Below are 16,767 nucleotides of genomic sequence, written 5' to 3'. Positions count from 1 at the left end.
CAACAGAGTGCAGAGGCAGGCCACTCTGCAGAGCTTCTCAGACTGCATCGAGGAGAAAGCTGACCACAAATATGCCCGACTGTGGCCGGCGGGCTCCTAACCGACTGCTCTCCTCCCTTGCCATGTGGCTGCAGTGGGCGGGGAGCACTTTTTCCATTCCACTTCCTTTCTCTGCCACACAGAAAGGAAACGTGCCGCAGATGTCTGGGAAACCGTGTAGAGCTGCCTGCACAAGAGGGCTTCAGAGCTTGTACAAGAGAATAAAATCAGCAAGAGAGAGTGTGAGTGTGCTAGAAAGTTCAACTCTTGCTTTCTTCTTGGTACTGAGTCAAACACACAACTTCATCCAAATTCAACTGTACTGTGAGAGAAACAATAAACTATTATCCAACTGACTGTAGAGTCATATTGATGTCAGGTACCCTGTGGAGTTTTTAACCACTAGTAGTGCTGTGGAGCAATGTTTTTATGTTGGTTGTTTATGTATGTTTTTTGTGTTTTAGTGCAAAACACTGACGAACTTATGCGAAAAATAACTTTTGTTTGTTTACAAGAAAGCACCTAAACCTGTATGATATGGAGAGTATACAATAAAGTTAGTTCATATTCAGGATGCTGCAAACCTGATTATAGTTTTATTTTTGCACATTCATTCAGTTTAGATGTGTCATTGTGTTTTTATGTGTATTGATTCATAATTAGAACAGAACTCCTGCCAGTGTGTGAGAATGAATACGCTGTTATTTCAGTGATAAAACTACTATGACATTTGAGACTGCTTTCACTCTAATCTTCTAAATTTGAGACAGCCAAACTGGGGCGAAATCAAATTAAAGGCCTGTAGGTTTGCCAGCCTTGCCAATTTGATTAATATGGCGTTTTTTTTATTCCTAATTTTTCTTTCACTAATCAAAAGCTTGAATTCAGCTCAAGGGCTGCGGTACATTAGTCCCAGCCAGTACGTGCTAAATATTTGATGGTAGTGGAGAGGACGCATGGTGAAGCGTCAAGGGAGCACACTAAACCTATAGCTCATCAATAATACATCCAGGACTAGACCACTTGTTCGTATGAGATAATGCATTAGATGTACTGGATAGAGATGCGGTGAAGCGAAGTAAAGGTATTTGAGATGAGATGAGTCTGTCTGACTGCCAGGGGATCTCTGTGGGCTGCACTCGTTCACACCAGCATCTCTCAGGAATACTGAACAGCAGTTGAACTCAACCTTGAATGTGGACCTGGAGGAGTGTTATTTATGTGGAATTTTGAAAAGGAGCCATGTTAGCTGGAGAAAATCACTGAGAGAGGCTCGTCCGATTATGTGTATTAGAGAAAGTATATGGACATAAACAAAAAAATGCCCTGAGGTTTAGTTTCAGTTTAGATGGGTTTTGGGCAATTTAAATATGGTCTATGGTATCTACAATGGCATTGTGCCTTTTATACAAAAAATACACTTATATATATTGTCTGAAATATTTATTAGAAAGCAGTAGAAATAAAGAGCTCTCATGTTTTCAGACAGTTGGCATGATTTCCAAAAGCCAGCAATCTTACAAACACTTTGTGTTTGTGCACACTAATGTGCTCTGATGCTGCTGCTTATGACACAAGACATGCAATGGTAGCAAATCTGTGGTGCTTTATAGCAGTGCTTTAAGGTAAATGCTAACATCGGCATGCTAACATGCTCACAATAACAACATGCTGATGTTGAACTAATAACGTTTACCATTATTCATTATTCATATCACCGTTGGTTAGTATGTTAGCATGCTGACTAGGGCTGAAACGATTCATCGATTAAATCGATTAATTTGATTACTGAAAAGCATTGATGCAAATTCTTTGCTTCATTTAATCCATATAACTATATAGCACACTGTTTCGCATGGATATTTATTAATGTAGCACATTGCGCTTGTGATTATGATGGTGCTGTTTGCAAAGAAGAGGAGGAGAGAGAAAACAGCGAGGGACGAAGGAGAAAGTGTCCAAAGTATGGGATTACTTCAAGCTAAAAGAAAAAGTACTTGTTAAACAATGCATCGATGATACGATGAAATAATCTGTAGATGCTTTGAGTATTAACTAATCATTAGCTGCAGCCCTAATGCTAACATTTGCTAATTAGCATTAACACAACATACAAAGTACACATGAAGTTGAAGGAGACATGATTTTTCAGGTAGGCTATTTGGTCATCAATCAGTAAAGCAATGAACGAAGCAACATTTTGACCTGATGGTAGAGGCGCTAGAGGGGAAATTGTGGAATCAACAAAGTTGCTAGAATTCATCCCCTGAGGAATGTGAATGTTTGTAACTAAATGTGTGCCAATCTATCTTCTAGATCAAAAGATATTTCACTGGATAATTCAAAATTTTGACTGTCTGGTGACACTAAGTAAAAAGTCAGGGGATCCCCAAACTTAAACATTCATCCTCGGTGGAAACATGAACATCTGTACAACATTTCACGGCAATCTCTCCAACAGTTGTTGTGAAACCACCAACGGGAAGAACCAACTGGTTGGCCGATATTAAAATTCACCCAGAGACACACATATGTGCTCTTTTTAATTATGGAAATGTAGGTTATGTCAATGTAAGGACATTCTGCCTATTAAAATAAAGAGTTCACTTTTTCACTTTATGTGTGTGTGTGTCAGTGTCAGCACAAGTGAGTTTGAAAAATCCTGTCAGTTATCCCAGTGCTGTTTTACATAAGAGTGTAGAGGATTAAAGACATTATGTAGAGGTTTTTTTTTTTAATGAGATTTCATTTCTCATTTTCTTTTCTGGTCTCTCTGTGATTTTATGAGGATGTGGGGAATCCACTATGTGAGGTATTGAAACATCTTGATGCATAATTATCATAAACTGTATGTACAGTCAGACAAGCTTTCTTATTATACTCATTTAGACAAGGCATCTTGGATTTTCTAAAGATAAAAGAGTATGCTCTAAAATGCTGCTGATATATTCATCCAAATACTTATTATTTTACCTGTCTTGTACTTCTAAAAGTATATAAAAATATATTGTATAAAATATATTTCTGTGCTTTCAGCTTGACAACTGACTCATCTACTTCATCTGACTTCCCCTTGATTCACACACAGTGTGAGCTGGAAAGCATGGCAATAAGATGTCCACAGGCTGTCAAACTGACTGTCTAAGTACTGTTTCTTAAAAAAGAGAGGGTGCAAAGTGACCCCAAAGCAATGATAAAAAAAGAGAAGAAAGTTGGTGAAGATTTGTATTTTCAGCTCAATTTAGCCTCAAACAGCTACAGTGCAGCTATTTTCTCTGGATAATCATAGTGCTCAGGCTCCATAAAATGGAGAAATCGGGGGCAATAGGGGCCCAGATGATTCCATATGGCTATTATGTATGACACAAAAAATCAAAATATTTATAGTTTATTGTGAATTTATTTTTTATCCATTCAAAAAGAGGTGAAATTGGGTGAAAATGGGGAGAAAAAATTAATTAAATCATAAAAAAACAAAAACTACGACACATCTTAACCTCAACGGCATGGGCCGCTAAGCTCACATCAACAGTCAGCCATTAGGAGCTGAATGCAGCTCAGGTTTCTTGACTCCGGCACTGGGGTGTCACCGCATCTCTGCCATGCCATTTAGCGTCCATTTTGTTGCTAGGCTGTTTGGATTGTGTGGAGGCTAAGTATGACTGATGAAACAAGGAAGGGCTCTCTGCCTTATGTGCACAGTGACAACATCTGTCAAAAAATTGTTTGTTTCTACTCCCACACACGAATCCTGATTCTCCCACGGCAGGCAGGACTACTCCATTTGGGCTGTAACTAATTGGACATATCTGTCACTCCTATCTAGTACAATTGGCTACATTTGTGTGTATTGCCATGTCTTGAATCTAACAACTACTTTAATGCTATAACAACTCCTGGGAGTTTATAAATGTATAAATATGAATGCCAAGCATGTTTTTTTCCATCTTAAGGCTTCCTCTAGTATTCCCAGCACAATTACAGCCAGCGGAAAGACCAATGAGACATATAAAAGCCTTTTCATTGTGCGTGCTGTCAAGGTGACCTCTCTCTACGGCTGTACACACATAACTGAAAAGCAATCCTACCAATGACACTGTCACAGTGTCTTCATTTAAGGGGGAAGCCACTAATTTCCACCTCAATTTCATCCTGGTTATGGCAAGAACAGTTTAGTTGAGGCCACGGGGTTCATCTTTCATTGTCTCATGAATTAGATATGCATCTCATTACTTCCACTGCTGTTTCATCAAACACTCTGAGAAACCCAAATATGTCTTTTTGCACAAACTCATAAAAAATTACCTCAGAGGTCTGTTTTAATCTTTTGTGGCTCTCAAAGGGAAATTATTATTAAACACAATTTGATTTCTTTGACAATGTGTTTGAACTCATTTTACATCATAGAAAGTATGCAAATTGAACTCTTTAATTTTTCGGTCAGATTTCTCAATTGTGAGGTGTGAGTGTAATATAAAATATAAATAAGTTTGATTTCTTCTTTGCGTGGGAAAACACACTAAGGCATCTTCTTTGTTCCTCTGACTTCCTTTACATACCAAGCCTGTTTAATTAAAGAAACCACATACCTGCAGCACAATACACAGCCTCAGGCTTTGTACGCACATCATTAAAATATACTAAAAAGTATTCCTAAGATGTTTGGCACTACTGTGCTGCCCAGATACCTCAATCAACATCCTGAATGACAACTTTGGTTACTGCAGCAGGCTGCGGTCTTGCCTCCTAAACATCACTGAATATCTAAGTCTCGTACAAAAAGTACCATTTTTGCCACAACTACCGCCACAGATTCAGCCTGATGTATAATGTTGTGTGTTCAGTGTTAAAAATACATGCAATCCAAATACAATAATTTCTGATGTGGTGTGGTGACAGGCTGCCTGCAGATTTATGTATTTAAACATGGACCAGTAAACATTTATTGTGCTGAAGAATCAAAAGAACGCTGTAATAACCTACCATGGGCAGTGAGGTGTAACCAACCATTCTGGTGTACAACTGCATTGCAGAAACAAACACCTAAACTCAGCCTGTCATTGTCTCAGAAGCAAACTCTCCCACAGTGCAGCCAGAACAAAAAAAACACAGATGCGAAAGTCTACTTGTCTGCTAATCAAGCTGTGCACTGCTGCTTAGCCAGAATTTAAATGAGAGGCTGGACTGATTGGAAAAGATAATGTGATGCTGCCAGACTTTAGCCCAACATTAAGTTTAATACTTGCACAATATACATGTTGTCCCTGTGACGGCACAGATGTCTCAGAAACAGAAACACAAAACCAATGACACATTCTCATAGGAATCCTGAGTGTGAACGTTTTACAGCAGAAAAACACACTAAGGGCTGTGAGTGTGTGTGTGTGTGTCCACCTCTGACCCAGGCCATTAACAAAAAGTCTTTGACAGAGGTCAGCGCCCTCATTCAACCCTCGTTCTTCCCACAAACACAGTAACACATACGCCAAACACCGTAATGAAAATCCTGCCGCAGTCTCATCTAGCACAAATGAAATTTAAAAAATAGCTGACGAAACATGTGAGGGAACGTACAAACACACACACACACACGCAAACAACCTTATCCTGGGCCTGATTGGTGGATATATTAGATTACATAATCCTTCTGCCAGTCTCCTTTATTTACTCTATCACATGTAAATGGGGAAAAGATAAAAGCATTTCCTCAAGAAGGAAAGCTTTTCAAATATAGGGCTGCTGTAAATAAGCACTCTAAAGGTTTTTTTAGCAGCTGTGTGAGCTTCCAGGAGCTGAGAACTAATATTACTGCTAGCTGCAGGTCTGCTTTCACAACAGCTGGCTGTAACTTCTGCAGCAAGCAGGTCAATATTAGATTCCAATCCTCTCAAGAACAACTTGTTAATGTGTGAGAGAAATATCCAATTTCAGTGTGTCTCAGGACATTACAGTTTCATCACTGGTAACAAATTCCAAGCTGCTGGTCTGTTACAATTATCAGTGTCAGTGTCTGTGTGTGGTCTGTTGATCAATATTCAGTGTCTGTGTGTGTGTGTGTGTGTGTGTGTGTGTGTTTCACAAGGATAAAAAATGGATCGCATTGTGTTCTATTTCCAGTTCTTCATCGCATGTATCAGTGTGTTGTGTGTTGAAATGTTTGTGAATGTCAGAGTGTTTGGGGTGGCTGGAAAAAGGGGAAATGTACAGTGATGACCGAGCAGAGAAAAAGTCTGTTTGGACTACGTGTTTTCGACAGTAACTAGAGAGTAACGCACAGTGCTATTATTGTATTCTCAGTTTTCCCTGTACATTTCCCATGTTAAAATTTAGAGTGATAATCAGAAGAGATGGAATACAGGAAGTAAGGTAACTAAATGTTGTTCCTATCACAGTTCGAAAGCAGGTATGAGCTGTTATTTGACAGTTTGTCAAACACAGAAAAGTGCTCAACACATCCCAAATCTCTCCTCCTTCCTTCCTGCGATCTTGCCGTCTGCCTGACGAAAGAAATTCCAGCTCTTTCTTCAGGTAAACTGCAGATTTCTTAGATAATGAGACAGGAAGGGAGGGCTTTTTTAACATGGTGGGAAAATTGTGTTGGGAAAGGCCTGGATGGAGACCAGGAGAATCCATACCCTTCAGCTCATGACTCGTCTCGCTGTCACTCCAACAAGTCTTATAAATGTCTAACTGGACGGAACTTAGCAGATACCGTGTTTATCTCAGGGCTGTAATCCTAAAGCAAACTCTGTAGTTGGAAGACACAAACACCAAAGAAAACACCGCCGCCCTGTCCTTGTGTCCATGCACACTCTGTTGATGACAGAGGGGAGGTCAGTGATTATCAGGCTACCACTCACCTTTTCATGTCAAAGATCAACAGGCAGCTTGAGCAAGCACTGTTGTCTTTTACAAGTTGACTCGTCAAGCTACTGGAAGTTAAAAGATAAGAGCCAGTTAAGAATTTAAATGATAAGAAAAGGCACTGTATTTTGAAACAGCCACTCAAGATTCTGGCCTGATATTGGATTTTGTAAATAAAAAATGATTGCTCTTAATGGATTAGGCAGGTTTTTTTGTCTGACAATGTGAGCCCCCCCGGACAGAATCAAGCCAACTGCCAATTGCTAATTGAGTTATGACTCCGACAAGTACAATGTTAGACGCAAATTGCAGCAATCAGGCGTTTTAAATCACCTTACTGGTAAATGCCAAATGTGGGCCAAACTACAACAACTAGCTTCCAGTTGTTTTTTAACACCAGCATGCACATGTCCCTTCCAACTCATGCAGTATCTTTGCATCTGTCCTTCCACCCCGCCCCTTTAACTCACAGTTTGAAAAACTCTTTCTATAGCACGCACTGCACAGAGTAAAAATACCCTCTCCAGAATGCAACACATGTAATAGCCTCATAGCTGTGATGAGTGATGTAAGATGCAAGGTTGGGGTGATGCCAAAATAACAGCTGTACGGAGGGGAAGAGTCAAAGAGTCACAACAAAGTAACCATCAGCAAAGCCATGAAATGCGCTCATAGCCGAGGGGTCGTAGGGTGAAAGCTGCGGCGAGGGAAGTGTGTCTGCTGGATGGTAAAATCTGGAGTAGCCACATGAAAGGGCCAGCATTGGCAGAGGAAGAAGCTCTGTCTAATTCCATCCGTTACTATTACAGACATCGGCTAAATCTGAGCCTAAAGAACACACAGACTGTTTTCTCACTGGGAGTGGGAATGGCTACCCAGGATATAGACATAAAGAGATTACTGTGATATCTGTGGGAAAGCAGTCTGAAAAAGTCCACTTGGTAGGATATCATGTAATTGTTAATGACCGCATTTAACATCTGTTGAACGCTGTCAATATTTGGCCGTCAACAGCGAAAATAAAATATGTCAAGATCTTGAAAGATGTTGAAATATAGTGTAGTGCTGAAGTGAGGATGTTGTCTTTCAAAGAGACGTTTCATACTGTACAGCGCAGTTTGTCTAATTCGAAACAGCTCAACATCAGATGGAAAAGTATGGTAAGAAAGAGGCAGCAACCCTATAAAGAAAATTACTAGAGGCCCCTCTATCCTTTTAATGCCTGTGCCGTTGTTTGGGGACCTTTAATGTGAACGCTATAAAACAAGAGTGGGTGAATTAGGGAGAAGAGTGGAGGGTGAGACGACCAACAGGCAAAACCCAAAGCAACTCGAGCATGGCCCACACAGCCTCTCACACAGTTCAGTAGTGAGAAGACACTTGTTGTAGGTCTAATCCTGACATATTCCGCTGCAACACTTCATGTTACTGAGAAGATCTGCAGTGACGTGATTCTACCAGCAGCTAAAGAATGTCACGGAGACATTCTACATTTTTGGGTTGCTCTGCTGTGACAACCGTTATCTACTTTTGTATTTGCGTAGAATTTGTCTTCCTGAATCTGAAACCTACATCCTCAAGCTCCTCTTTTCCAGCCTGTGTGGAACTGAAAGTGGTTTTGAGCACTTCCACCCCAGAGCTGTGACAACAGACAGGAAAACATGTAGAAGACATTTAACCCCTGTGATTGCTTTATGTGGAAATGCTAATGCAGAGGAATGCCATAGGCTTATGTGGACAGTGATAATGAGTAGCGGCAAAGGAACTGGACAAAGCTATCAGGAATGAATCTGCATAGCCTGTCAGGCTGGATATATTGCTACATCTTTCTAACAGTTTGACAAAGAGCTTGCCTTAAGAGGATTATTAACCACATGGTCATCTGTGTCTAGGCAAGATGCTGAACATTCGCATGCAAGGGTCCCGCACTTGTCCAGTGGGATGTGACCCTGTTCTGGGGGTATTCCTGGAATGACAGCTTGACAGAGGCAACTCGGCTTACGTTGACTGGAAGAAGCGCTAATCTGCAGCTCCCCAACATTTCTGTTCACCACTGATTAGGCTGCAGTCAGTAGCCCCCAAATTGCCCCTTTTCATAGCTGAGAAGGGCGTGACTAGGAGTGCACACAGGGGGGGTGGCTAGAGTTAACACCCATCAGAGTTTACTTACTTATCAAGTAAATAACTCTAAGTGCCGAGTGTCTGCCTCACATATCCTCATATTCTCTTAAAAAAAACACTTAATCCCCTCTTTATGATAAGCTGTCGAGGAGCTTGGACTGTCTGCCGTGAGACTACAGAGAGACCAACAACGGGGATTTAAGGTTTCAAAGCCAACTCAAATTAAATTAAACATAGTGGTCCTCTAAATCTCAGAGCTCTTATGCACTCTAAAAAGCAAATGGAATATAAGTGGCTGTGTGTGCTTCCAAAGGCCAGACACCAGTGACCCAACCTGAGCATCGTAACTCACCCAGCTCTGCTCGGGCCTCCACTCCAATCTTTGTTGGATCTCCATCTCATTTCCCTGCGTACTGCTATTCTGACAGCCAGTAAGAAGTAGGTGTGTGGTCAACCTCATCGGGACAACCTCAAATATGCCAGACGCTCCCCATATCTGCCTCATAGACAGTCGTAAAAACAAGCACAGGCCTCTGAAGGAGCACTCCAGGTCAGGTCTGACACACCAGCTGAACAGCTGAGCCTGATGTCCAACTCACTGCGTAGAGTTTATAGCGGACTGCTGTCTTTCAGCACCCCTGAAACTTAATAGCGACCTCCTCTGTGCCTGTCCACACTTGGATTTGGCCCATAAGCATGTCAGACAAAAACCAGATCACTGTCTCTTTGCCAATACCACAACATAGAGCTATGGAAATTGCAGAAATTTGAACTGCTTGTAGCCCTCTGATGATCCCTAGCTTAACACACAACATTACAAGAGTGAAACAGATATTCTAAATGCACTTTGAAAGGGGCAGTTTTAGGGATGGAAAAGTTGAAAGGTTCATGTATTAATTTGCTTACATTACAGTAAATTTCATTCCCAGACTGAAAGTAACTCACTGTTGGAAATCTGAACGATACAATCAATATTGAGATAGTTTTTTTGCTCATTCTAGTGCCATACTGAGAGCTAAAACACACCTTCAAATATGCAGCAGTTTAAGTTTCATACAATTACTTTCTTTTGAAGCCGTCCCTCCTCACAAACTGGTGGCATTAACTATTCAAGCCTTGTATAAAATATATTGGCAGTACATCTACCAAATCCAGAACAAAACGACCTCCCGTAAAAAAGAAAAAGAAAAAAAGAAAACATTATTCCTTCTTTTGCGGTTATCGCCATCATTTTGAAAGGATGTTGGAATCGTAAACGGCAGTTTGATTGTGGTGTTTTTTGATGTGTGTCTGCCTTCACCTCTGACACTAGGGGATTAACAGAAAGACCTAAGTCTTAGACCCTGCCGCTGTGCATTGCTGGATGCACTTTTCCCATCATTGTTGTGGAGCAGAATAGCCCCGGTGTCTGGAATGGTCGCCCTCTGTCTCGGTGACAATGCTTTAGTGATCCACACACACTACAGTAATGGCTGTTGGTACAAAGACCTTTTGACGTTGGAGGGAACGGCGTCGCTCGTGCTCAACGCTGGCCGCATTCTGCGTCCACTTCCCTCTGACTGCCTGCCACTGCAGCAGCCAGCCCCTCCCCTCGCAACTCCCCTCTCTCATTCAGCTACTCTTGACATGGTAAGAAGAGTCTTTTCTAGTGTGTGTGTGTGTGTGTGTGTGTGCACCCATGCTTGCTAAATTGACATTAAGATCTATGAGTTGGGATGTGCTTTGGGTACCTGCTACTGAAAAGGTTTGAATGACAACAAGAAAGCCCCCCCACCCCCTACTCCGAAACCCACTTTGAGAAAACACTGTGCTACCAACGCAGCTTCCATCACCTAATTACTACTGCAATGTAGCTCACACAGCAGGAGAGGCGAGAAAGGCTTGAAGAGAGAAAGAGAGAGAGAATGGTAGATCAGCTCATGCCGTATGTGTTAGCTGTGCTGGATGTACATGGCTGCTGGTCCTCATTCAGTGTGAGCGTCCGACGCACATGCTGCTCATGCATAATGCAAAACAGTCCAGGAGCGGTCAGGTGGCAGGGAACACAGCCTCTCCCCCCACGAGGGTTAGCCCAGGCTGCTGCAACACCCCCCCTCGACCATCCCCTACTCCCATTATCCTGCTCTCCCTCCCTCCTCCTTTTTCCCACTTTCTCCTCATCTCTCTTCAGTCACTCGCACAGCACAGCCAGCGCGCAGAGGGTCCAGCGATGGATTTTCTGCCTTGCAATTCATGAGATATAAAGAGCAGGGACGGCAGTGGCAGGATCATGATGGAGAGGACAGAGGAGAATAGTGTTGTTTTTAAGCCCCTTAAAGCAGCTTAATGATGGGTTTCCTCTGATCAAAGCGTGAGTAGGTGTTAGGACGCAGGAGCACAGATCGCTACTGTAGAGGGAGACTGACTCTTCCATGACTAAGGATGAGGATGTACCTTGCTTTTCACTCTATCTGCAGTGATTTGGCTTGAAGATGCTAAGATTAGATATGGCACATCAACACGTTCTGTAGGTTGAGCAGCTAAAGCCTACCTGCTGTAATGATCACTCAGCCACCCAAGACTTCGTGGCTTGACTCATTACAGTTGACAGACTGAACCTGAAGCCTTCGGCATGGTGAGCCGTAAGCATGTGGCTACTTAAGTGTACACATTGTTCTGTCTGACTTAGCCACTCCTTATTTCTGCCAGGGGCTACAGAGTGAAATCATTACAATTTTATCCTGATTTATCAACTATAGAAATCTTAATCTCAGATAATTACATGCTGTGTTGCAAATAACATCTGAAGAAGTGAAGGATACAGCCACAAGTAAAAATTTCAAGTAGATTTCTATCACATAAGAAAGCAGAAACTTGCACTTTAACCAGGATGGCATTTCTTTGTACAGAAGAGCATACTCTCCCCATGAACACACTTCCCTCCATTCTCCATGTTGCAGCAATATCTTTAACCCATTCAGTGCCACAGTCCAATGTCCACGGGTAAGTAGCCTATAAATCCAGCTACCAAGTTTGAGTAAAACTAAGACCTGACCTGATGTAACACATTTTAAATTTGAGTGATTCATTGCAAAAATATATTAGACAATTCTTGCTTGACAAGGAATCCCTATAATGAACTACAATTAATAAAAATCTGCAAAAGCACCTTCTTGATTCCCAGACACACATGGTGTGAGACTAGCCTATTTTAATAACTGCCTTCTTACAATACAGAAACAAAAAAGGCCAGTGAAATCTACTATTGACTTTTGTTTTAACATAAATTCATCTTAATCACCATAAATGAATTTATCAATTCCACAATTGGGGCTCAAGCAAAAGCACTTTTCACATTTTCACGCACTCCAACACTAGAGGCTTAATTCCCATCTGTACACAGTGTTCAGTTTTAATAACGCTATAGTGAGGAAATGCTCGAGGAGGATTAAAGCCACATGGCCTCATCACAGCATCGCACGAGCTGCCGCACAAGACGCAGGCTGTTAGATGTTGGACTATATCGCTCCCAGAAAAGGGCGAGGAACTAATGACTGATTCTTGATAGCTCTCTCTCTCATCTTGCAGTCGCTGAAGCTGGTCTGACAGATGAGCCCAAAGCGACATCGTACACACACACACACACACACACGCACACACACACACGCACACACACACACACCTAGGCTACAGTGCGAAAGCATGCAGTCAGATCCGTGGATGGAGAGTCAATCACCTTAATTGATTTATCTGTAATTATCTAACAGCCCCGGGTAAAAATCATTACTGTCAAGCATTTTCTTGAGTGATAGTGAAGACATGTAGCCTATCTATAAGATTTAACCACAGCGCACACAGTCTACAACCACGAACACAGGACTGTGGTTATAGCAGACTGTCCACTGCGCTACGGCAAGCCCATTGTTCCGCCTGCCTACAGCTGAGGTGAGCTGGCAGCTCTAAAAGACTCAGCTCGCAATTAGTGCATGTACAATCACTCCAACAAATGAACAACACCACTCTGCTTTGTTTGCTGGAGCCCGTCAGATAAATAAGAATATTCTGATACAGAAAGAGAGAAGTCAGGTCTCTTACCGGCTACAGTGTATCTATCCATGTAATTGAGGACGTTCCCAAAACTGAGGATCCCGGCGGCAGCAGCCGGTGTGCGGCATCTGAGCAGCGCGGCGCGGAATTTCTGCCCCGGCTTGCACGGGTGAAGGTCCGGGTTGGATTTCAGTCCGGGACTCATGCTGCCCGATAGCGTGCGCACCTCATCCGAACTGCTGCAGCCTTCAATCTCGCATCCATCTCTATCCACACACATTTTCTGGCACGGAAGATCCAGAGCAGAAAAGAAGAGGTAGAGAATGCAGAGGAAAACAGTTCAACAAGGACCAGACTCAGTGATGGTCTGTGATTTTACTTGAAATTAGTCGCAGTTAAATTGTTGTCTTGACTGTTGAAGCGCACGAGCTCTTCTCGGGATCATATTTTTCTACCAGTGAGCAGTGACGGACGGGCTGTGCGCTCCTTAGTATTTTTTCTAAGGACCAAGCGTTATAGTGCAGGGGGTGTGACCTGGCTGTAAAAACTCCTCCCCTGAAGCCCTGCAGCGAATGATGGAGCCGCACCTGATACTGTGGTGCAGATGCCGGGGAATTGCAACTGGAGTGGAGTGCGGTTGGAAAACACATTCTGTTATTTAAGGAAGCTGGCAGTGGTGGGAATTGGGTGGGTGGGTGCCACTTAATTTATTTATAGCCTATATCAAATAATCATCATCGATATATTAGTGGGCAATGACTGCTGACTGAAAAAACATTACTGTTATTACTACTGAATAACTGTAGGCTGAGAGAAATAGGTCATGAAAGTATGTTGCACAGACACATTTAGAAATCAGAGAAGGCTGGGTCGCCTGTGGTGTGCTCATATTTTTAGTATGTCTATATTGTTGTGTATATTCTTTTCCTCCACATTTATAAAATGTCAAAATGAGACTGACTTAGTTTAGGTCCCCAAATCATACTGACAGTCATGGCATTTCAACAGTCTCTGATGAAATAGTTAAAAATCAACCAACATTGACCAAAGTGCTTTACAGAAAGCTTATTATAGATTATTTGATTAATGATGACAATCAAATAAAACACAGACATAATAAAGAGGATATAAGTAAATTAATGAAAGTGTATAATTTGGGATAAAATCATGTAAGCACAACACCATTGTCGAGAGATCAGACAAATAGAGTGCGACGAGTCATGTCTGCATGTGAGATCAGCCCTGGATTTTAAATGGTAGTGTGAAATGAAAAGCAGTGATAGGTCATCAGATAGGAGGGGTCTGGAGGTGGATTAGGGTAGGAGGAGATCAGAGCTATAACCTGTTAGGCCATGCAATGCTTTTTTATGATCTCTCATCTTTGTACAGGTGAGGTATCTCGCTGCTGCATTTTGAACCGGCTGCAGGCGAGACAAGGCTGTCTGACTGACTCCTACATAGAGGCAACTGCAATAGCAGAGATGAAAAGAAATAAGAGCATTAACTATGGACTTCAAATCCTTAATAGAATAGGAATTATTTTAATGGGGTTAAAAGTGATTGAAGGTGGCAGAAGCTCACAATGACAACATAGTTGATTTGTTTATCAAATCTGAAACAGAAGTAAAGATAACACTGAGATTTCTCCCTCAGGAATTTGCATTCAATGACAAAGGCCCAGGAGTGTTGATTGTGGTGTTGGAGTAAAGGTTAATTAAAGATTAGGTGTAGCTTCTGAACATACTGTATTGTGAAAAACAACTACAGTGTGGAGCCTTATGTGAAACAGTATATTACCACAACTGCAGAAACAGGTAGCTTTACTGGTCTCCCTGAAGAGGAAAAACCTCGTCACGTAGTTTACATGAGACTGAAAGGGAAGTCATTACATGTAAATCATGATCACTCTTGTCCTTCATTTCTGATAAATTCTTCTAAATGGATTGTATAAAAAGGGTGTAGGTGTACAGGAACTGCTGTCAAGGTGTGTGTAAAAATCTAATATTTCACTTCAACAAAGTCCACTGGTTACTGGGCTCCGACACAGAGTCAGCAGTGACATTCAACAGTTCTCCTTTAATGTTTTGTATTTTTATAGTTTTCATGTTGACTGGCTTCCGCTTAAGCAAGTCCGGTAACACGGACTGAATTTGGAAAGTCAGCTTTTTATTTTAATGCTCAAAATGAATGCTCTACCAAATTTAAAACTATTATTACACCTCCCTGCTTCAACATGTAAGTGATGTTTCTCATATGCGTTCATCCTATTTATTTTAACTTGTATGTAACACGGTATCATTGCGAATGAGGGTTCGAAATGAAATATCATTTTTTGTTAGATGCAATTTGTGAGAAAAAAAAGTGTTTTTTAAAATACACCCCATGAAAAGTAGTTCCAAGGCAACTACTAATGTGGATCTCAATTCAGGATAAGCTATAAACATAACCACAAATGCACACTATTTACATGGAAATTAGAATCGGTCCATACTCCATTGTTCAATCAAACGAGAAGAAATGAGAGTAAAGTCTAAAGTCCCATGGAGCTTGTCATTTGGGGGCAGATATCATCTCATCAGACATATCGTCTCAAAATTTAGAATAACAATTTTCAAACCCAACAATTACAGCCAAAAAATGAAATGAAAATACATTTTACAGTGACACACTCATTCCAAAAGAATTCACGGAGGCACAAACCTTTTATGATTATCTCTTGATTATAAAACAATACCATCATATATGTATATATTTTATTTCATCATATTTTTGTGGTAAAAATTAAGGAATGCCCCACATTTTAGTGATTTCAAAACACAATAACCAGGAGGCACCATATTCAATCTTCTGTGGTTCACAATATTCAGGGAGATTTGCTGAGCAAGCAGGCCAATAGCTGCTGGGGTATTTCTACTGTGACTCTGAGACCACAGCAAATACTGACTCCACTTTGGGGAAAACGTTATCTAAGAGAATTCTACCTATTACTACATCTCAGTTTGCTGTCACACCATCTGTCCGACCCCGAGCTGCTTATCAATCTGAGTCTCCTGGTTGTCTGCTGGGTTTTAATGCACTGCACATATTTGAGAGGTGTTCACACAAAAAACAAAAGCAGTGGTTTAAGCAGTCTTGTCAGTGGTTCTCAAACTTTTTCACATCAAGGACCCCTAAATTGACATAAATTAGACCACGGACCCCAATTTGATAAAATATTGTCCCAATCTGAGTCCCCATTCTAATAGAATTTTACCTTTTAGATGTTTTATTACAGAAAGTATATGATAGAATAGAATTAAACTGAATAAAAAAAAACTATTCCACTTTTCGTTGGGGACCCCACTATGAGAAACACTGGTCTAGATGACACTGAAAATAGATGATTCATGTCTTTTCAGGAGTGAAAGTTATGTGTCACTCACCTTCACAGCAGACACATTAGAACACTGATTTGTTTTACCATAAATGTCACTTAAAATATTGTCAAAATATTCTTATTCAAAAATTGGCTGAAAAATACAAAAGACTAAACTTAACAAAGTATTTTTTGTCTGAAAGCAATGAAGTTGACCATTTATAAGTCATATTTAGGGCACAGTGATGAAGCACTAATGATTGATGAATCCTACTAGTGTTAGTTAGTCCGTGGCATTCCTGGTGGTTACAGAATAAACCTAAAAGATGAACAGTTTTGACAGTTTCAGAGGTTTCTGTGCT

General features: G+C 41.2%; 1 protein-coding gene across 3 annotated transcripts in view; it reads right to left on the bottom strand.

Annotated features, from left to right (window-relative positions):
* Positions 1-13,517, bottom strand: part of spns2 (spinster homolog 2 (Drosophila)) — a 62,187-nt gene extending 48,670 nt beyond the window's left edge. For all 3 annotated transcript variants that reach the window (XM_046039848.1, XM_046039847.1, XM_046039849.1), the window contains exon 1: positions 13,099-13,517. In XM_046039848.1, the coding sequence (XP_045895804.1) occupies positions 13,099-13,330 (232 nt within the window). In that variant the 5' untranslated portion in view covers positions 13,331-13,517. The remainder of the gene's footprint in view (positions 1-13,098) is intronic.
* Between the last annotated feature and the right edge of the window lie 3,250 nt (positions 13,518-16,767).

The sequence above is a fragment of the Micropterus dolomieu genome, linkage group LG23 (assembly GCF_021292245.1).
Source record: "Micropterus dolomieu isolate WLL.071019.BEF.003 ecotype Adirondacks linkage group LG23, ASM2129224v1, whole genome shotgun sequence".
Taxonomy (NCBI): Eukaryota; Metazoa; Chordata; class Actinopteri; order Centrarchiformes; family Centrarchidae; genus Micropterus; species Micropterus dolomieu.
This window is presented reverse-complemented; position numbering and strand designations above follow the sequence as displayed.